This window comes from Crinia signifera, chromosome 3 (assembly GCF_055691185.1).
Source record: "Crinia signifera chromosome 3, ASM5569118v1, whole genome shotgun sequence".
Lineage (NCBI taxonomy): Eukaryota > Metazoa > Chordata > Amphibia > Anura > Myobatrachidae > Crinia > Crinia signifera.
In genome coordinates this window covers 325,482,366-325,506,195 of record NC_139219.1, presented here as the reverse complement: position 1 = coordinate 325,506,195, position 23,830 = coordinate 325,482,366, and the positions used below count along the sequence as shown (strand labels likewise).

General features: G+C 46.8%; 1 protein-coding gene across 2 annotated transcripts in view; it reads left to right on the top strand.

The window, feature by feature from the left end:
- Positions 1 to 23,306, top strand: part of PNOC (prepronociceptin) — a 76,172-nt gene extending 52,866 nt beyond the window's left edge. Inside the window, exons 3-4 of one of the 2 annotated variants that reach the window (XM_083178831.1) lie at positions 17,544 to 18,091; positions 23,069 to 23,306. In XM_083178831.1, coding sequence (XP_083034957.1) covers positions 17,544 to 18,091; positions 23,069 to 23,228 — 708 coding nt within the window. In that variant the 3' untranslated portion in view covers positions 23,229 to 23,306. Of the gene's footprint in view, positions 1 to 17,543; positions 19,927 to 23,068 lie in introns of those variants that run through there. The other variant, XM_083178832.1, reaches the window with a different exon arrangement.
- Positions 23,307 to 23,830: the final 524 nt, after the last annotated feature.

Sequence of the window (23,830 nt, the reverse complement as noted above, 5' to 3'; positions counted from 1 at the left end):
AATTTTTAATTAATTATGGCACGGTAAGTAACGCCCACCCCGGACCCCACGCACTCAGTGCCTGTAATTACACACCCTAGAAACTGTACCATTGAAAGTATAGAAATTGAGGTGTGGACATGTCCCTTTCTGATTTTGTACCGATTTCTGACCCTCAGAAGGTAGGTGCTAAATCTCAGGAGTGGCTGTGGATGTGGGTGCTAAATCTCAGGAGTGGATGTGGAATTCATCAACACATACAAGTTTTCAACTCAGGAGCGTTGTGTTTCAAACAACAACACCACACCTGATTTCATTGCCATCATTGAGTATCAATGCAAACACATTCTAACATTATGGTGGAATCTATAACAAATTACAATCTTAGGTCTTTGTCACAGCATACTGTAAGATGACATTTTTCAGCAATTTTGGAAATAAAGAAACCCCAAGGTTTTCCCGGGCAACGCCGGGCGGGTCAGCTAGTACATGAATAAAGATCCCACGTTTGCACGTGCGTTAAATAAAAACCAGCGCGTCACTTAACATTTTGTTAAGATTACACAGGAGAACGGTTGTACAATAAAATCTAATTGATCTTCCTTTCAAAGGACCTTCATTAACCTCTGGCTGAACAGACTTCGCGAGCTCTCCATCGTTCCCTTGTCTCATTACCGCGCCTGTGCCTAGCGTACTGCCTGCATCATTTGGAGTGAACCGCGTCCTCCTTCCTCTGACCCTCCGTATAATTTGGATTGTGGGAAATGTAGCACGTAGTCGCCTGCGCGGAGAACAGTAGATGACTTATCTCAGCCTCAGTTTAGGATATCGAAGATCGCAGCTGACTGATCCAATCAGAATCAAGGCCTTAGACCCATATGTGGTGGCAGAATCAATGCACTTTGTACGGAATCAATATTGCGCCCAAGTCGGCCTGATGTGTCGCGCTTTCTCTGTGTGTAGCTTGCCTTGTGTTTGGATTGGAGATTTCGGGGCAGGTCTTTGTGGTTGCCTAGTGCCTAAGTCTTCAGGAGATTGGCTGCGGTCTTATATTACCTCTCATCCACAGGCCCTTCCAGGACTCACTCTTAAGAGGAGAGATGCAGAGTTTGTAGCCTAATCCGACCTTAAGTGAGAGAGCCTGATGCCAGTCTCCTGCTGACGGTGGCCTGAAAACTCTAGTTTTCCAAGGTACCTTATAGGCTTGGAGGTTTGGAAGCACAGGGACACTCTATACCTTGTAATGAAGTGGGTCCTGGAGACCTGGGCCGGTGTGTATGGCTCCTTGTGTCCCTTACAGACATGTGGCGATAATGTATCTACCAGGACCAATGCTCTGGAATTCTCAGATATCTGGTACAGCTGTGTAACTTCTGGGGGTGTAGGGGGTGCTGCTGCTATTTCCATGGCTCACAGTTCCCCCTGCACCCAGTCACTGGCTGCCCCCAAAGCCCACCTCTCCCCCTTATCCCCTGCTTGCCATGGCACCCCCCATCCCCTGCAATCTGCAACCAGGGAGGATATAGCAGACACCCCCCCTGACACCTCCCCCCCCCCCCACACACGCACACAATGGCAAAGTTTGCCCCAGTCCAGCAGGCTCCCAGCAGTGAATTGATTTGCAAGTATTTAGGAGGTGTCTCTCTCAATTTCTTATTTTTTCTGACAGTCTCTCTCTCCCTGACACTGTCTCTCTAACTGACATAGTCTCTCTCTCTCTCTCTCTGACATACTCTCTCTCTCTCTCTCTCTCTCTCTCTCTATATATATATATATATATCTGACACTGTCTCTTCTCCAGCTCGCTCCCGGACACTGCCTCTCTCTCTACCTGACATACACTCTCTCTCTCTGACACTGTCTCTTTCTCAAACTCTCACTGTCTTTCTTTTTCTGACAATGTCTCTCTCTAACACTGTCTGCCTCTCTCTCTGACAGTGCCTCTCTCTCTACCTGACATACACTCTCTCTCTGACACTGTCTCTTTCCCACACTCTCACTGACACGGTCTCTTTCTTTTCCTGACAATGTCTCTCTCTAACACTGTCTGCCTCTCTCCCTGACACCCTCTCTCTCTCTGACACTGTCTCTTTCCTGCACTGACACCCTCTCTCTCTTTCTGACACTCTCTCCCTCTGACACTCTCTCTCCCTCTGACACTCTCTCTTTCCTGCACTGTCACTGACACAGTCTCTTTCTTTTTCTAACAATATCTCCAGATCGCACCCCTCCCTGTCTCTTTCTCTCGCTCCTCCCCCTTTCATTTGACACCCTCTCTATCTCTTCCTGATACTCCCTCTCTACTCCCCTTGTATCCCTATCTTTCAACCCGGACACCCTCTCTCTCTCTCGCTCCTCTTTCTCTTTTTCCAATTTTCCAATTTTCCGGGAAACCCTCCCTTTCTCCCCCTCCCTGCTTCTGGTTACCAGAGCCCACCTGCATTATTTTGATTGTCAGCCCAAGGGGGTCAGAGGCAGTAAGGAAAACAAGAGTACTCTGAAAACACGATCTAATAAGAGAAGGCCGGTGGATATTTCCTTTGAGGATAAACATGGCGCATTGTTCAGCTCAGGCTTGGTTATGTATTAATGCTGCGCGGTGGGTTACCTCTGCACAAGCCTCTGCTGAATCTGACTACCTGGATAATACAACAAAGTCTCCCATACAACGGCCGTACGCAGAAGACACGTCTGAAGCCGACTCCTTTCCTCTATTAGGTTCTGTTTTCTTTTTACAAAGTCCGAACCTGGGGACTGGGAACAAAAGCCGCGTCTCATTGTGGCAGAAGATTAAGTGCAAGGTCTCTGAATAGACGGGGAGAAATTGCCGGTAATAATGACCCGAGATTGTACATTCAAATCAATGGAAATCAGCCCATTTGTGATTCGCCGTAATTGAGCATTTAGGATTCATTTTACAATGGGCGCATTTAAGTCGCCGCTAATAACAGTTTTCTTTTCTTACACTTTCAACTTAACCCATGTACCGACAATCACTTGCCATGTGAGACCGCGTTCCGTAGAAAAGCAATTAAGTCACGTCCTGCAGGGCCCTTCTCCGTTGTGTAAATTACCGGTATGCGCTGATAAAGGACAGACTTTAATGTCACAGTGATCAAAATAATGCCAAATCCATGTAATCTATATAATAAGTTGAAGAATCTGTGTGCGTGTGTGCGTGTCCGTCGCATTGCGGACACACCGTGGCACTCAGAGACACCAAATTCAGCAACAAGATACCTCTGGACCCGGTGGTGTGCACCTCGAAGCCGTTTTTGGGAAATTTCACTTAGAAATTTAAAAAAACACCAAGTTGTAATTTTCCTTCATTGATGTTCTGGAGAAAAGATCGATGATCTGGGAAACCGTTTGCGAAGGAACAACTCCACACCTGATTTCATTGCTGTCATTGAGTATAAATGACACATTCTAACATTATGGTAAAGGCTTTAAATAATTAGGAAATAATTGAGGATATACATAGACCACACAACACACACACATACACATTGTACACGCACACACACACACACACACATTACACCACATACGCACACATAGCACACAACACACACATTTATACGTAGAGCACCTCACACACTTACACATTGGACAGATACACACACACACACACAACACACCACATGCAGTACAATACAAATCCATACACACTACAACACACACCCAAAAACAGTACAACAAACACACAGAACACACACACTTAAACATTGCCAGGATACGCAAAGCACACTACACACACATATATACACGTAGCACACATCACAAACTTACACATTCGGCAGATACACACAACACTCACAGTACAACACACACCCACATTCATTACAACACACACCCAAAAAACGTACAATACACAAAACACACACTTAAACATTGCACAGATACACACAGCACACTACACACACACAGATTTATACATAGCACACCTTACGCACTTACACATAGGGCAGATACACACAACACACACACATAACATACCTCTAACAGCACAACACACACCCACATTCACCACACACACCCAAAAAACAGTATGACACACACAAAACACACACTTAAACATTGCACAGATACACAAAGACACAACAAACACATACTGTATATACGTAGCACACCTCACACACTTACGCATTGGACAGATACATACAATACAACACACACAACCACATACACTACAACACACACACAAAAACAGTACAACACACACAAACACACAGAACACATAAAAATAATTTGCCGTTTATTTAACCGTCTGTACCGGCAAATAAAAACTGTACCTAATGTACCATTTCTACTTTGTTCCCCATATCCGTCTCTCCAGTCCTCCAGCCTGTCACTGCACTCCCCGGCCAGTTGCACTGAGAAATCTTTGTCCTGGCCAATGCACCCATTGATCAATACAAAGTAGGTACACTGCACTCACCCTGTTAGTCAGTTGGATATCAGGCACTGCTCTGCCTTAAGGGTTTCCCAGACTCTTTTGGTTCATAGATAATGTTTGGTCGATGGGCATGAGCGCTGCATGCAATTGTTTGAATGGATGAGTGTAAGAAGTTGAAGAATAAGACTGAGATGAAGATTTGTCACGTTATAGTGTACAATTTACTCAATAAATCGTGAAAAAAATATGTGTGCATAGAAGTACAGTACAATCAAGAAATGAAAGTAGGATTAAAAAATTAATTCGGATTCAAACTGATAATTATTTGGATGGCGGTGGGTTGCGAAACAAATCTATAGGTGGAAGGGGTATGGATATTGTGGGCATAATTGGTGTTTGGTACACCTACAGGGGGTCCCCAGTTGATGAGAAATTCTCACTACAGTGTCACCGTAGGGGGATTTCCAATTGGGGTTCAGGTGGTCTTTTAGGGACCCCTTTACAATCCCGTTGGTCTCTTCTCCTGGAGCCTACGGTCTCCCTCAGTGATTGACTATCATTAAGGGAGACTGTAAGCTCAAGGAGAAAAGACCTACAGGATTGTAAAGGGTCCCTAAAAGACCACCTGGACCCCAATTGGGAATCCCCCTATGGTGACACTGTGACCGTGACACTGTAGTGAAAGTCCCATCAATTGAGGGCCCCCTGTAGGTGTAACAAACACCAATTATGCCCACAATATCCATACCCTCACCTATAGATTTGTTTCACAACCCACCCCATCCAAACAATTATCAGTTTGAATCAGAATTTATTTTTTAATCCTACTTTCATTTCTTGATTGGACTTCTATGTACACTTACATTTTTTTCACGATTTATTGAGTAAATTGTACACTTTGTAACATGGCAATTCTTTTTCTCAGTCTTATTCTTCAACTTCTTAAACTCCAAACCTTATCAATGCATCCATTGATGATTGTGATGGCTGGATCAGTGGATTGGCCCGGCAGGTGTAGGGAAGAATTTGGCCCATTGCACCCATTCCCAGTGGTGCATTACAGTGGTGCGGATAGTGTGTGTCGCGTCATGACATCATGTGGCCAGGCCCGCGGACCTGCTCCCACACTCAGGGGCTGCCCCACTGTTTGGTAGAGATGCTCGGTGCATGTGCTTTACAGATCCCCAGACCTCAGAGACTGCTGCAGGCAGGTTCGGTGAGGGGAGTGGCAGTGGCAGGGAGCAGCGAATTTTTAATTAATTATGGCACGGTAAGTAACGCCCACCCCGGACCCCACGCACTCAGTGCCTGTAATTACACACCCTAGAAACTGTACCATTGAAAGTATAGAAATTGAGGTGTGGACATGTCCCTTTCTGATTTTGTACCGATTTCTGACCCTCAGAAGGTAGGTGCTAAATCTCAGGAGTGGCTGTGGATGTGGGTGCTAAATCTCAGGAGTGGATGTGGAATTCATCAACACATACAAGTTTTCAACTCAGGAGCGTTGTGTTTCAAACAACAACACCACACCTGATTTCATTGCCATCATTGAGTATCAATGCAAACACATTCTAACATTATGGTGGAATCTATAACAAATTACAATCTTAGGTCTTTGTCACAGCATACTGTAAGATGACATTTTTCAGCAATTTTGGAAATAAAGAAACCCCAAGGTTTTCCCGGGCAACGCCGGGCGGGTCAGCTAGTCATACAATAAAGAACAGGCTGGTTATTGTACGGGACTGGGAACTGCTTCCCCTATTACCTATGGACCACCAGGACTTGTAGGTTTCATCAATATGGCAGCTTATTGGCGAATAACAGTCCCTGACATTAGCGCCTCATCTAGCTGACCCAAAAGGGTCTCTCCGAGGAAGCAGGGCCTCTTAGATGAGTAATACATTTAGATCAGTGGCCTGCAGCGAGGTCTCAGAGGCATCTAACAGAGACTGTGGACATAAATACACCTAATACATACTTGCCTACATTTAAAAACTAGTTTCAGGGAGATTATAGTTGGTAGTAGAATTTTGCACAATGCCCCATTGAGGGGGCGTGTCATGCACCTCCCAAAGGGCGTGTCTAGTTCCATATATGGAGAGATTGTGAAAAGAGATTGTGAACGTGGCACCTAGAAGCGTGGGTGTGCACTGCTACATCTGAGAGGAATCTTTTATTATGACGGTACTCTTTACCTAGAACGGCGCCCGTCGCGGGCATCGCGGGTACATTTATGTATGGCCGCGACGCGACCGACGCGATGCCTGCGATTTCCCATTGAAACCAATGTTAAACTTTGAAATCGTGTCGGTCGCGTCGCGGCCGTCCATAAATGTACCCGCGATGCCCGCGACGCGATGCTCCCGATTTCCCATAGGAATCAATGTTAAAAGGCGCGATGGACCCGATTTTACTGTTAAATGGCTCAATCCACACGATTTGGCCATAGGAATCAATGTTAAATGGGCCACAGAGCCCATTAACCCTTAAATGTCCCCCCAAATTTTTAACGCCACCCCACGATCCACGCCAACCCGAAGCGTGGCGAGCGCAGCGAGCCCGCGAGGGGAGGCGGTACGCGTCCTCCGACCTTTTCATGCCCTACTATCCACTAGGGCGTGGTGTGAGAATATAATAGTGTGGCGAGCGCAGCGAGCCACCGAGCCCGAAGCGTGGCGAGCGCAGCGAGCCCCGCGAGGGGACGCGGATACCTTCACAGGTAGACGCGTCCCCTCGCGGGCTTCACAGGTGTCCGTGGCGAGGTGGACACCTGTGAAGCCCGCGAGGGGACGCGTCTACCTGTGAAGGTATCCGCGTCCCCTCGCGGGGCTCGCTGCGCTCGCCACGCTTCGGGCTCGGTGGCTCGCTGCGCTCGCCACACTATTATATTCTCACACCACGCCCTAGTGGATAGTAGGGCATGAAAAGGTCGGAGGACGCGTACCGCCGCCCCTCGCGGGCTCGCTGCGCTCGCCACGCTTCGGGTTGGCGTGGATCGTGGGGTGGCGTTAAACATTTGGGGGGACATTTAAGGGTTAATTTGGCCTCTTTGGCCCCAAATCGGGTCCATTGAGGCATTTAATAGTAAAATCGCGGTCAATCAGCCGTTTTAACATTGTTCCCTATGGGAAAATCGCGGTGATCGCGGTCATCGCGGGCATCGCGACCATCCCGATTTACCCGCGATGCCCGCGATGACCGCGATCACCGCGATTTTTACCCACGACGCCCGCGATTTCAATCGCTGGCGCCGTTCTAGGTAAAGAGTACCATTATGACTTATATCCAAATGTAGATTAGCCCCAAAGCAGTTAGTAAGAGCTACTATACTTGGTAAAGTGCTGGGAAATGGTTCTGATGATTCAATGTAAATGTATCTGTCTCTCATTCCTTTGTCCCAAAAATGTAACAGTGTAGTGTGGGCTAGGTGACATGAGGGAGATTCCTAGACTAATGAGGGAGAGAGGGAGATTGCTGCTATGTCAGGGAGTCTCCTACAGAATGCAGGAGGGGAGGTAACTATGATGTAACAGTGTAATGTGGGCTAGGTGACATGGGGGAGATTGCTAGACTAATGAGGGAGATAGGGAGATTGCTGCTATGTCAGGCAGTCTCCTGCAGAATGCAGGAGGGGAGGCAACTATGATGTAACAGTGTAATGTGGGCTAGGTGACATGAGGGAGATTGCTAGACTAATGAGGGAGTGAGGGAGATTGCTGCTATGTCAGGGAGTCTCTTACAGAATGCAGGAGGGGAGGCAACTATGATGTAACAGTGTAATGTGGGCTAGGTGACATGAGGGAGATTTCTGGACTAATGAGGCAGAGAGGGAGATTGCTGCTATGTCAGGGAGTCTCCTGCAGAATGTAGGAGGGGAGGTAACTATGATGTAACAGTGTATTGTGGGCTACGTGACATGAGGGAGATTGCTAGACTAATGAGAGAAAGAGGGAGATTGCTGCTATGTCAGGGAGTCTCTTACAGAATGCAGGAGGGTAGGTAACTATGATGTAACAGTGTAATGTGGGCTAGGTGACATGAAGGAGATTGATAGACTAATGAGGGAGAGAGGGAGATTGCTGCTATGTCAGGGAGTCTCCTGCAGAATGCAGGATGGGGAGGTAACTATGGTGTAACAGTGTAATGTGGACTAGGTGACATGAGGGAGATTGCTAGACTAATGAGGGAGAGAGGGATATTGCTGCTATGTCAGGGAGTCTCCTGCAGAATGCAGGAGGGGCGGTAACTATGATGTAACACTGTAATGTGGGCTAGGTGACATGAGGGAGATTGCTAGACTAATGAGGGGGAGAGGGAGATTGCTGCTATGTCAGGGAGTCTCCTGCAGAGTGCAGGAGGGGAGGTAACTATGGTGTAACAGTGTAATGTGGGCTAGGTTACATGAGGGAGATTGCTAGACTAATGAGGGAGAGAGGGAGATTGCTGCTATGTCAGGGAGTCTCCTGCAGAATGTAGGAGGGGAGGTAACTATGATGTAACAGTGTAATGTGGGCTAGGTGACATAAGGGAGATTGATAGACTAATGAGGGAGAGAGGGAGATTGCTGCTATGTCAGAGAGTCTCCTGCAGAATGCAGGAGGGGAGGTAACTATGGTGTAACAGTGTAATGTGGACTAGGTGACATGAGGAAGATTGCTAGACTAATGAGGGAGAGAGGGATATTGCTGCTATGTCAGGGAGTCTCCTGCAGAATGCAGGAGGGGCGGTAACTATGGTGTAACAGTGTAATGTGGGCTAGGTGACATGAGGGAGATTGCTAGACTAATGAGGGAGAGAGGGAGATTGCTATTATGTCAGGGAGTCTCCTGCAGAATGCAGGAGGGGAGGTAACTATGATGTAACAGTGTAATGTGGGCTAGGTGACATGAGGGAGATTGCTAGACTAATGAGGGACAGAGGGAGATTGCTGCTATGTCAGGGAGTCTCCTGCAGAATGCAGGAGGATAGGTAACTATGATGTAACAGTGTAATTGGGTAGGTGACATGAGGGAGATTGCTAGACTAATGAGGGAGAGAGGGAGATTGCTGCTATGTCAGGGAGTCTCCTGCAGAATGCAGGAGGGGAGGTAACTATGATGTAACAGTGTAATGTGGGCTAGGTGACATGAGGGAGATTGCTAGACTAATGAGGGAGAGAGGGAGATTGCTGCTATGTCAGGGAGTCTCCTGCAGAATGCAGGACGGGAGGTAACTATGATGTAACAGTGTAATGTGGGCTAGGTGACATCAGGGAGATTGCTAGACTAATGAGAGAGAGAGGGAGATTGCTGCTATGTCGGGGAGTCTCCTGCAGAATGCAGGAGGGGAGGTAACTATGATGTAACAGTGTAATGTGGGCTAGGTGACATGAGGAAGATTACTAGACTAATGAGGGAGAGAGGGAGATTGCTGCTATGTCAGGGAGTCTCCTGCAGAATGCAGGAGGGGAGGTAACTATGATGTAACAGTGTAATGTGGGCTAGGTGACATGAGGGAGATTGCTAGACTAATGAGGGAGAGAGGGAGATTGCTGCTATGTCAGGGAGTCTCCTGCAGAATGCAGGACGGGAGGTAACTATGATGTAACAGTGTAATGTGGGCTAGGTGACATCAGGGAGATTGCTAGACTAATGAGAGAGAGAGGGAGATTGCTGCTATGTCGGGGAGTCTCCTGCAGAATGCAGGAGGGGAGGTAACTATGATGTAACAGTGTAATGTGGGCTAGGTGACATGAGGAAGATTACTAGACTAATGAGGGAGAGAGGGAGATTGCTGCTATGTCAGGGAGTCTCCTGCAGAATGCAGGAGGGGAGGTAACTATGTTGTAACCGTTGTGATGTGGGCTAGGTGACATGAGGGAGATTGCTAGACTAATGAGGGAGAGAGGGAGATTGCTGCTATGTCAGGGAGTCTCCTGCAGAATGCAGGACGGGAGGTAACTATGACCTAACAGCCCCAGCTGGAATTCCCATATCAGAAGCAGTGGCTTAGGAGAGGAGAGTATCCAACCTTGGTGAGATAAAGAAGCAGCCAATCAGCTCCCAGCTGTCATATTACAGCCTGTGTTTGAAAAATGTCACTTACTGATTAGACAGTACTTTATGTCTCCTTACTTTATCTCTCTTTGATGTTTGGTACATCTCCTCTGAATAGCTAAGTGGCACCAGCCATGTATTGGTCCCCTGGTCAGGATGCTGACGTCTGTATTGGGATGTGCTGCCAGTGATGACGGGCCCGCACAGAGTCGGCACACTGGCCCTCCCTAACTCCGCCCTTTACTGTGAACATCTTCATTGTGATCATCGATAAGTCCTGATCATTAGATTTTCTGTTTAAATGTCAATCCAAAACTGAACTACTGCAGACATTGGTCCTGATTCAAAGGTGGACACAGTGCTGTAAGTCTGGGCATGCGCCTGAGTTGTAAGTCTACGCGTGCATCTGAGTTGTTAGTCTGTGCGTGCCTCTAAGTTGTTAGTCTGTGCGTGCATCTATGCGTGCTTCTGAGTTGTAAGTCTACACGTGCATCTGAGTGGAAAGTCTGCGCTTACGTCTGAGTTGTAAGTCTACGTTTATATCTGAGTTGTAAGTCTATGCGTGCATCTGAGTTGTAAGTCTGCGCTTACGTCTGAGTTGTAAGTCTACCCGTGCATCTGAGTTGTAAGTCTACACATGCATCAGAGTTGTAATTCTGCACGTGCATCCGAGTTGTACATCTGCGCGTGTTCCTGAGTGGTACATCTGCGTGTGCCCCTGAGTTGCGCACGCGCAGAGGCCTTGCACCGTATAGAAGCAGTTCTAGAATATCCAACCTCAGCGATCCAGATGCTGAGGACATCGATTTTTATCTGCTTGGGATTTTCTATTACACGTGGGGACCCATTTGTCAGTTTCCCTTGCAGAACTGTATCACCCAGTTACCCATGAGCCTCTGTGCTAAGCTTCCGCTACATGTCAGGGAAACGAGAATCCTCGTTATGAGCGGCAATCGGCAATGTAATAACCACCACCGATTTGCATCCAATTGAAATAACTTACTCATGTGAAACACGGCTTTGTTTGAGCTAATTAGCTTTGAGTTCTCATTATCTGGGTACATTTCAATGGATGACGTTTGCTGTGGCTTTGGTTACGAGTTGGGGCCGCACACTTACAGCCTTAGTCTAAGTCGTGCGCTGACCTCACGCCAAACGTTGCGCTGCGCGTGCATCCCGTGTAAATGATTGACGCTTTCAAAAAACTTTTGGTTTCTTACCAAATCTCTTACTTTCTGAATCTCTCATCCTATTACATTTCACCCCTTATATTTTAGCATAGATACATCTACATCAGCTCTGCCCTGTGTAGGAATATCAATAACAAAATTTGCAATTTTAATAAATGTTGTCTGTCTCCGAGGCCTGTGATTAACTTGCACCTGCAAATCCCTGCTCTGATCCACTTGCCCTTTATTGCAAAGAAATCTAAATCCCGTCAGCTCAGTAGGTTTAATGTTATTAATAGTAATAACTCTGCGGCAGTGTAGGGACGGTCAGCCCCCAGGAGGGGGCAGCGTGGGGGTTATTCTGTCGCACTGTATTATATAAAAGTGATAGAAAAATAACATAAAGGATGTATTATGTGAAACGAGCAGGCAGTACGGTGCTAGCAATGTGATATCATTTACATAGCGGGCCTGATTCAGAGACGCAGGTTATTGAGCGGGAAAACGCTGCACGCCAAACAGCCACTCTGCTGCCGAGCGATTCCCCGCATTTGCATATGGACACAGGAAGGAAAAATCATTTTAAGGGCGGGCGTTAACAAATTGGTCTGAATCGGGGGGGAATTCAATTGTTTATCACTCCCCAATCTCCTTTCCAGTGGAGCAACTAGAAATGTTGTGCCCCCACCGCCCAACAAGTTTCTGGTCTCCCTCGCCCCTCTCCCCATTACATTAATTATAATATTTTACCTACATTCATGTTGGTAGGGGTTTCATGCTCATTACCGGTGGTTTCATGCTCGTTGCCAGCAATTAATCTGGCCCTTCCAACACTATACTCGCTGTACTTCCCTGCCAGACACTGGAGGTTCAATAGGACCTCTGGCATCCGTCTCCCCCAAAGTGGCAGCCATTTTTAGAGGGTCATTTCCAGCAGATACCATGCGGACGGCCAGACCATGTGACTCCGCTTGCACTGTGTTGTCATTGCTACACCCCTGGTGAGTGATTGCAGGGCGCTATTCAATTGATGCTTCTGATCGTGCTCATCGTGCTCGTCAGGTATAGACGTGTAAAGCAGCTTAAACTGACTCATACCTCCCAACTGTCCCAATTACAGCGGGACAGCAATTAGCAGACTGTCCCTCTGTCCCGCCCATGGACACAGTGTGCTGTGGGTGGGCAGTTGGGTGGAGACGGCGATCACCGGCTGCTCAGCTCATTAAACAGATGTGGTGTGGACACACACGGCATCTCTACATTGCAGGGAGGGAGAAGGGGGCTGCCCAACACCTAGGGGAACAATGGACACGCCCCCAAATTGCCAGAAAAGGGGGTTGCATCGCCAGCCATGCACCCTATAATAGAGGCCACGTCTGCTGGACTGAAAGCCCCACCTCTTTCTGGGTCAGTCGAGCGGCTGGTTCTGATTCAGGAGGTATGCTAAACTAATGGTGGCTAACAATTGAATTCCCCCCTTATATGTCTGCATGTCTGTGTGCTTACTCTAGTAATACTACTAATACTAATATTATTTATATAGCGCTTTCTCCAGTAGGATTTAAGGCGCTTAGAACTGTGCATGTTGTGACTGTGGGCACATCTCGCCCCCTTCACGCGCCCATCCGTATCTGGTATTGGTAGAAAGGTGCTCACTGCAGAAAACACTTTTATACAAGATCAGGCAGCTGGAAAAAACTTGAGTGTTTCTGCGCTGTTTTGACAGGATGAATGGATTCACCGGCAATTGAATTGCCCCCTAGGTGCATCCCCTCATGTGCGCTACTGCGTATATGCGTGCACAAATGCAAACTGAGGGGCTAATCTGTGTCCTGCCTGAACAAGACTCCTTTCAGTATTTGCCTAAAGCAATCATTAAAGGACAAGTGTATATAAGTCATTTTGCTGTACACATTGACCTAATAAAGGTGCTAAACCTCCCCAATCACGTAACATACAGTAGTAGTACTAAGTTTGCCTTCTCTTCCCCTCAGGACTTCATCTTCTCTACAACTACCATTGGTCTTACGTTTGGTAATCTCACAATACAGTAGTTTGAGGTTGTGGCCTAGGGGGTAAATTTAGTAAAATGGGAGGGGATGTTGCCTATAGCAACCAATCAGATTGTACTTCTTATTTATTTAGCACCGTCTAGAATATACTGGGTATAATCTAATCCCATTTTAGTAAATGTACCCCTTAGTGGCCAATGTGTCCTTGTTGGGGGGATGAGATGACTGGGGCGAGGCCAGATTCGGGAAAGAGCACTGAGAAAGGTGTCTGTGGGGGAGATGTATCAAACAGCTGTAGACATTGTCCTAAGCATCCAATGACCTTCTACATATCATTTTATAGAATTTACCTGAAAGAAGATAGGAAGAAGCTGATTGGCTGCTGCAGGCATCTTCTTCACCTGTTACCTTTGGAAGGTTTATCTCCCCCTGTGTCTATAACTGCAGGGAGGGGTGACGTGGACGTGCTTCCATGTACGTTCTCTGTGTGAACAAAGTAACCGTGTTGGGCCGCCGGCCCTTTAATCATTCCTGATAACTTTTTATTCTATTTAAAAAAAAACTCAGTATTTTGCTTGCGGCATTTTATCAGCACGCAATTTATTCCATCCCATTAACACACCACTTTCAGCTGTTCTGCGCGGTGATGGACACAAATCACTCGCCGACTGGGAAATGGAAACATTTCAATTGCTCTCTGCAGAATGTTATTTATGTACAGAAGCCTGTCTTACAGCAGGAGACACGCGGGAGGAAGGTGCGACGTGCTGCAAAGGGTTATGGTATAGTGCAGGGGTGGGGAACCTTTTTTCTACCTAGGGCCATTTGGAAAATTTGAAAACCCTTCGGGGGCCATATAAAAATTATCAATTATCGGCATATACGCGTGGGCATTATACACACTGGCAGCGGCATATACATGTGGGCATTATACACAGGGCACCGGCATATACATGTGGGCATTATACACACTGGCAGCGGCATATACATGTGGGCATAATACACAAGGGCAGCGACATATGCATGTTGGCATTATACACACTGGCAGTGGCATATACATGTGGGCATTATACACAGGGCAGCGGCATATACATGTGGGCATTATACACACTGGCAGCGGCATATACATGTGGGCATTATACACACTGGCAGCGGCATATACATGTTGGCATTATACACACTGGCAGCGGCATATACATGTGGGCATTATACACAGGGCACCGGCATATACATGTGGGCATAATACACAAGGGCAGCGGCATATACATGTGGGCATTATACACAGGGCAGCGGCATATACATGTGGGCATTATACACAGGGCAGCGGCATATATGTGTGGGCATAATACACACGGGCAGCGGCATATACATGTGGGCATTATACACACGGGCAGCGACATATACATGTGGGCAGAGACACCATAAAAAGTGACAGTGTGGAGGAAGGGGGGGTGTCACCCCCAAACAGGTTAATGTGATTATGTCTGATTATGAGAATCAGACATAATCAAATTTGGGGGTGAATCCAGGGGTAAATGACAACCCCTGGATGTGTCAGTCACTGGGGAAGGGAGGGTGAGAGAAGCAGCATTGGCGGGCGCATCTTCTGCACATCTCCCCCACCACCCGCCCGGCTATATTACCAATTAATCAGCCGCCCGCCATCCCGCCCGCCTATATTACTGATGTACTGTATCAGCTGCCCGCCTATATTACTGAGGTATCAGCTGCCCGCCCTCCTATATTACATACCAGGCGCCGGGGATGGCTGCTGCTGCCGCCGCCGGGGAGATGTGTAGAAGACGCGCCCGCCAATCACAGTGGCTGTGGAGGGGATGCGCCGGCAGTGATTGGCGGGTGCGTCTTCTGCACATCTCCTCGGCAGCAGCAGCAGCCATCCCCGGCGGCTGGTATGAAATATAGGCGGCCGGGGCCAGGCGGATGATACTTCTGTAATATAGGCGGGCGGGAGCTGTAATATAGGCAGGCGGGCGGGCCGGACATACTGGGTGCGGGGGCCGTATCCGACCCGCGGGCCGGAGGTTCCCCACCCCTGGACTATAGTGGATCAACGATATCTAGATCAGCAGTAACCATACTTACCGACTTTCTGGCTGCCCTTTCCGGGAGAGAGCAGCCAAGCCAGGGGGCAGCTTGTTGGGGGCATGGCCAGAGCGATAGCACAGTTTTAGCCATTTATATGGCACTGCGATGGGTGGGGCTAAAACAGCGCTATTCACATCATTTGACCCGCGGACCCCCCCGCCGAGGGGGGGCAGCGGGTGCCATTGGGGGGGTCGCGGGAGGGTTGTCCCTCTTTCCCGGGGGCCAGGAGGGGGACCCGATTTCCGGGACCCTCCCAGCCATTCCGGGAAGGTAGGCAACCCTGGCAGTAACGGAAGTCAGACGCCAGTGTTAGAGGGACGGTTACATAGTTGACTTGAATTTTTCACCTTTTTTTTGGTGCCGAATATCACAGGGGTCACCGTGGACATGGGGGGTTATTCTGGTAGATTCACAAGGCTGCGATTCGCGAGTCCACCAAACCCTGCCTTGCAAATGGTGGCCTGGCAGCCACCCATTTGCACGCACTGGCTGCGAATGGATGTTAGGCACAAACCTCCATTCATAGCCTGTGGGGGAACACCCACATCATTCGATGGTCACCGGTTGCTCAGGGCACATTCTGAAGGAAGTGGGCGGGCAGCCTACATCCGGTGATGTCAGCTGCATGCCCCCCGGTGCCCGCGTCACCGGGCGATTACCATGGGAATGCCCAGAATATTCATGGGAACGCCCATGAAACGCTGGGCATTCCCATTGGTGAGTACTCCTGCCCGCCACCACACGCCCCTCCCCCCACCCACCGGCCACAAGGTCGGCGGGTGCCATGGCCACATGCACCCAACGCATGCACATGTGTAGAAATGCGAATGCGCCTTGAGAAAACACTGGCTCCGTGCGAACGAACACCCACTACTGAATGGACCAGAGTTGACCTGTGGCATTCGGCACCAAACATTTTTTTAAAAATCCTGTCGACCATGTTACCGTCGTCCAAGCTCCCACTGCTCTAACTCTGGCGTCTAACTTTCATCACTGACAATCTAGAAGGGTTAGACTAAGCGTGGTTGTCCATCATATGGCCGATCTAGACATCGTAGATCCGCCGACTGGATACCGTTGCAAGGACAGGAGAGTGCGGTGACTAGAAGCCGGATACAGCGCATGGCCAATAGCCATCCAATCACAATGTCCAGGCTCATACACACAATTGTTGAACAAAAGGCGTGTGACATCATAGAGAGGGTGACAGTCTGTGAGCATTCCTGGGAGGTAAGGGGAGTGGCTAGCCGGCCATGGGCATGACGCGGTCAGCGACTGTGTCTGAAGATGACACAGAAGACCATGTTCAGACGGCCGTTGGATAGGTGCAATCTTTGATGTTGCAACCGATGTTGCTTCTTTAAATGTGCCGCAACTGAATAGCGCCACCGTCGGTAGGCAGAGAATACGTCCCGTTTTCATAAGACACCGCCTCTGTTGCAGAAAAAATGCAATCCAGATCCACCCAGGCCTTAAAGGGTGCATGTCTACGCATTGTCTGCACACATGGGGGCCTAATTCAGCCTCAGAGCTATCCACCAACCAGAGTGCTGCATTCTCAACACACCCCTGATGGGGAAGCAGGGGCCCAGCATCAGTGGGTAGTATGGGGGGGGGGGGGCATGCAATACAATGACAAGACTACAGGCATTATAAAGGTGGGGAGCTTGGGTATGATGCTGTGAATCAGTGCTTAGCGTGCCATCGGCAGCCAAGATCTTTCACTTTATTTTTGAAGTGGGCAGGCTTACTACATATAGTTATGTGTAAACTTATTAGCATACTGTAATTGTTATGTCAGACGTATTACTGTTTTATATTGTTTATGTATTAACAGGTGTGCATTGTGGAGTGTGAAGGAAAAATCTACTCAAGTTCAATGTGGGCTGTATGCAAAACCATTCTCATAAAGTCATCTATGCAAATGAGCATGGACAGCTTGGACAGCTACCAGGAAGACTTTAAACCGTTCAACCTTGAAGACAGCCAACTCTCCACCAACTTCAAGCGCCTGAGAGATCTCACACAGTTGGTTGACTTAAGTAACATTAAGGATGAGAAAAGACTGGCTAAAATCAGTAGCCTGATCCGTGAAGAAGGAGAAGAAGACACCAGCATCGATGGAGGAGAAACTACTCTTGGGATGACCACTGGTCCCGATGAAATGATGGATTTTCAAGACCCCACAAATGCCATGTCGAAACGTTTTGGGGGGTTTGTTAAAGGAAAATACAGCTACAGGAAATTCATGGGTCCATCCAAAGATCTCCAGAAGCGTTATGGAGGCTTCATCGGGGTTCGAAAATCAGCCAGGAAGTGGAACAATCAGAAGAGGTTTAGCGAGTTTCTCCGGCAATACTTGGGCATGTCTACGCGTTCCGCAGAGTACGACAGTTTCACCAATGATATGAATGAACTGAATGAGCAGAATAAAATATAAGACTATTGTTTCTTGATGCACATAGTTATTTGATTTGGAACTTAGGAAGGCAGAAAGTCAACCTCCACCTCTGAGTATACTCTAGGACTTTCTCACTAATGTCATTGATCTGTTGGCCCTGACTAGTTGGACGTCCATTGTGCGGCTCGATAGCATCGATAGCGTCTCAGTGAATATCCGACCCAACGCGCAGAGAGTGCAAGGTTGCGTCTAGAGAGGAAATATTCCGCAACCTTCATTTCTTGTCCAATATTTTCTGTTGCTTTAATTTAGCGATATACTATTTATGTAAATATATAGCATGTAATAGGTTTTACATTGTCACTTGGCACCAAAATCACAGCCTTAATTGGGCTTTCATTAATTAAACATTAACTTTTTCGCATGATTGCACACTCCTAGTAGAGTTATGTGAGGAAATAATTACTGGCCGATTGTAAAGACTGGACAAGTGGACAGGTGAGGAAGTTCCTCGTAGCAACCAATGAGCGTCTACCTATCATTTTATAAAATGTACTTGATCAATGCTAGCTATAGTACGAGCTTATTGGTTTGCTATAAGCAACTTATCAACTATTTAGGTAGTTTGATACAATTCCCCCTATTTGTTGGTTCTTTGATGTTATAGAGCATCGTGCATCACTCAAAGCAAAAAGTTGCAATGACGCTTCCGCAAATGGATCGTTTTCACAAATCACGAGAAACTCAACATCAGGCTTTAAATCTAGACAATCACTGAGTTAATTGACCATTTCATATGGGCTGCCCATGTTCCTGTACAGGGTATTTCTGCTCTCTTACTGGAAAATTTACTAACGTTTCTAAAAATGCCCATACCAACCAATCAGATTATGGGGGGGTATTAAACCTGAGATTCCGACTGGCGGAACGTCCCGAAAGTAGGAATCCCAGGCCATTTTCGTCCTGCTCGACAGGACTTGGACAGTCGGAATTCAATGTTCTGCCTGTCGAGTGTCGGAAAGGGGGCGTGCCGGCGAAAATGGCTGCAGATTGGCCATTTCCGACAAAACAGATGGCTTTAAAGTTGGATCTGTTTTGTCGGAATCCGGATTCAATGCTGCTGGAAAAGGTAACATTGAACAGGTGGCGTTTTTTTTTTTCAAACGATAGACCAAATCTGATTGAACACCACCTATTTTTTAGAAGCTTTAGTAAATTTTTGGCAAACAGGAGATGACCTGCAACATAGGACATCCCAAGAAGACACAGTTGGGTAATAATCATCTCCATAGGAATACCGCTAAACAATCAATCAAGTAAGATAATGGTTTTACCACTCACCCAGTGTCTCAGATTAGGAGGTTCTTACTTTTTAGTTCATTACCATGGTCAGGCTGCACCTCTGACACCCCTGGGCGACCTTGCCGTGGACGATGGTAGGCAGCGTGTTCACATGGATGGGTTAGTGGTGGGCAGAAGAACTTTATCATTAATGGCATACCTATTACTGAAAATGTGTCTTTCCCAGCTACTGCAGTACTACAATAAACCAGGGGTTGGGTAATCAGTGCTCTTTGAACTGAAAGTGCATGTGTGTGTGTGTGTGTGTGTGTGTGTGTGTGTGTGTGTGTGTGTGTGTGTGTGTACCCCTAATATTTAATGAGCTCCAAGTAGATTCCTTGGCATCCTTAATCCATATTTTCGTAGAAATTTGCTTCACTTAGTGAGAACCTGGAGCAGAGTCCCCATGATCTGGAAACTTGCCCTTACTCTCAGGCACCCAAGGAGGTACAAAAATCCCAAACCTTTGACCTTATTTTTTAAAGAAATGAAAGGATTGTCAGGGTGTATATTTCTGTAGGACGCTGAGTGGTGATGGACAGACCACCATGAATTAAATTGCCAAGAGGGACCTAGGAAAATCCTCCTGATGAAGAATGTGGTCCAGTTAAGAAGGCACGTACTGGAGGAAGCCATTTTATTGGAGGACCCATTGCTCCCGTGAATCAGTGCATTTGGAGCCGGTGTCCTTATTAAGGCATGATGTCATTGGCTACTATTGAATTAACGAGAACAGTATTGCTGTTGTCATACACTTCTTCGTAAAGGCCAACCTCCGAAATAAAAATGTAACAATCACGATAGTATCTCCCCAGCTCCCCAAGACTTTGTATTGTCTAACCACGAGAACCCCTGTGTCAACCCTCAACAAGGCTGCAAAATGTAAACATTAGTTCTAAATACAAAGAATTAAAAGAGAAGAATGTTGGTTGAAGAAAGTGAGGTTGATGTATTTTATTTCAGGCAGGATTTGAGAGAAACAGACTAAGAGAAACAGGAAACTTAAGTAAAGATGGGTGAAATGTTTCGTAGATGTTGGGTGAGAAGGGACATGTTGGGTCAAGGCAAAAACATCAACCATCAGTAGCAAAACAGAGATTTTATTATAATATGCATCTAGCGAAAAAACTATTTGTATAAATGATTGTGTTGTAGGGCTGAAGTCCTTTCTTGGGTGGGAATGGTCATACATCTTTGGTTGTGTGCACTTGAGTCCCCAACATTTCCATGCTGCATGGGTGATCGGAAAATATGTAATAGGACAACTGATGACATGGAAGATCACACACAGACTCAACTTAACAGCCAACAACCACATACAGTATGCATACTGATAGCATCGGTAACAGAATTAGTTACATTTTGCTATTTTAGCAACCCCAACACTTGGTACCCAGCCTTGTCTTCCATTGGACGTTGAGTAAAGACCATCTGCTACTTCCCACCGTAACCCAACATCTCCCACAGAACAGATGCGCCACTAACATCAATTCACAAACTCTGCTACTGATACAGGTGACCGGTGACTGTTGGTCCCACACAGAGTAGCAGGGTTTTCAATGGAAAATAACACGTATAGACAATTATTTTACATTGAACATAGGGGTCTATGTATTAAGACTTGGAGGTAGAGAAAATGGAAAGAGACAAAAGGCACAGATGTACTAAGCCTGGTGAAGAGATAAAGTGGAGATAAAGTAGAAGGTGGTAATGCACCAGCCAATCAGCTATGTTTGAAAAATGACAGTTAGGAGTTGATTGGCTGATGCATTATCTCCTTCCATTTTATCTACACTTTGGACCTTATTTTGGTCCATTCACTGTGGCCGCTCATTCGCATTGGGGGGCGATGCAAACGCATTTCTGCGCACGTGCGCTGGGTGCATGCAGCCACAGCAGACAAATTATTTGCCAACCCTTGCGGTCGCTGGTGGGGGGAGCGTGGGGTGGCGGGCTGGCCCATTAACATATGGGAACGCCCAGCCGATGACGTGGGTGCGGGGGCTGCCTGCCCATTCCCCCCCCCCCCCGAGCGTCCACGCATATAATAAGTGACGTTAGAATCACATTTATATTGCACGCGCCTTCGCCATCATTCGATGTTCCCACAAAGGATGCAAATGGATCTTACTGTGTAATATCTGTTTTTCAGCCCTGTGTGCATATCCACCTTGCGAATGGGTGGTGCCCCGGCCATCATTCGCAAGACGGGGTTTGGTTGACTTGAATTCGCATCCGACCTCGAAAACCAGAATAACCCCCTTTATCTCTTCACCAGGTTTAATACATTTGTCCCAGTGTACAGAAGAAAAGAAACCTGGCTCCCAACTGTCATTTTTCAAACCCATGACTGTTAGGAGCTGATTGGCTGCTACTTTATCACAGTGATTAGAAACATATCTTATATGCTGTATAGATCCATTTACCAGAACTAAAGAATGTCACTGGCTTAGTGAGGGACTAAGTGATGGCCCTTACAGCGTGATCCATGATACATTTCATAAGAGTGCTAGCTTTTTGGGGGTAAAATCGTCAGTTTTGGGCCCATATACATCACTTTCACTCAATGTAGACATAAAAGTCCATCATTTCAGAGAAAACTGTAGGGGCCCGGGGCACACATTACTTCTTTGTAACCAACACTGGCACCTTTACTTAGATGGCCCGTGTTTAGCTTGGACATATAAATTCCGCAAAATTCATATAATTTCTGCAACAAATAATGGGTGAAATGTAATAGGATGAGAGATTCAGAAAGTGAGAGATTTGGTAAGAATTCATTTACACTGCAAACCCAGTTTGATTTTGCCGTGTAAATGATTGCCGCTTTAAAAAAGAACTGGAAATTTCTCACCAAATCTCTCACTTTCTGAATCTCTCATCCTATTACATTTCACTCTATGGGTGAGATTTAATCGGATGAGAGATTCAGAAAGAGAGAGATTTGGTGAGAAATCTCCAGTTTTTTTAAAGCGGCAATCATTTACACTGCTAAATTAGTTTGATTTTGCAGTGTAAATGATTGCCGCTTTAAAAAAACTGGAGATTTCTCACCAAATCTCTCACTTTCTGAATCTCTCATCCTATTAAATCTCACTCTTTATGTCCCAGGCCATCGGCCATCGTTGGATACGTTTGATCTGGTTGCCACACATCAGAAATCATCAAAGAAACAAATCAATAAAGATCAACTCCCCCCACTTCATAGTCATTGGGCAATTGCATCATTTTGTTGTTGTAAAGAATCCAGAGACAACCGGTAGATCAGCACGGGATACAGTTAGAATCCCGCGGTCAAAATCCCAACCGTCGAATTCACGACACTTTTTCCCCCCACCCCCCCTGTCGGGATTTCGGTAGTCAGGATTTTGGCGTTGGGATTTTGACCGCTGAGATTTTGGACCAATCCCCTCAGCACACCTATTGTGGGACCCAAAGGCCCATTGTGCCCTACCTAATAGAGCATGCTGGGAATTGTAGTTTCCACAAGGGTTGGCTGGTTAGAGAAAGCCTGCCCTATAGATTGGCACGTGGATATACCAGGCCTTGGTTGACTTTCTGCTGGCTATATCAATGTTCTGTTAGTTTAGTCATGGCATGTATTGTTCTCGCTGTTACAGATCATTATGGGGTTCTCAGAAGAGAGCAGGCACCCTGCCTAATTACAGAAGACGCATGTCCGGTACCCATGTAGAAGGGAAGAAGACACGTCCCAGATCCCGTGTCCCGCCTCCTGTCTCTACCGTCATTGTTTGTAAAAAGAGAAAATGTTATTTTTAATTGTTTCATACCAATATTTCTCCATTAAACTTGTACATAGCAAAAGATTAATAAATTAGTTTATTATCTCTCTTGTAATTGTCGTCAGCAAAACGAAGAGTAGTTGTCATTGATTCGTTACTGGGCTCTGTGCAAGGTAGGAAAGAACGCAAGAAACGCTTTCACATGGCGGTAGACTGGAGCGGGCCGCCGGTTTTACCTCTGCCATACGGCGCCTGCAGTGTTACTTTGTAAGCGGACGCCCCCAAAGAGATCGCTAAGGTTGTGTGAATGTAAATCACCAGAAGCACATACCTGGAAATTGCGGGGTAGTTTAGATGGGAGTTCTATTGTTGGATGTTGCCAATAGCAACCAATCAGATTCTACTTATTATTTTTTTAGCACTTTCTAGAATAGAGGTGGGCAATTATTTTGGCCGGGGGGCCACTTAACAATTCCAGTAAATATTTGTGGGCCACACACAAAATTCATATTACACCACACGGTAGGAGCTCAAATTCTATATATAAACAGGCTGTCTTAGGTGTTTTGTAGGGAGCAGCCAGCCCATAGCACAGGGACAAGAGGAGAGCAGAGACTCTCTCTGTCTCTCCCAGTGGCG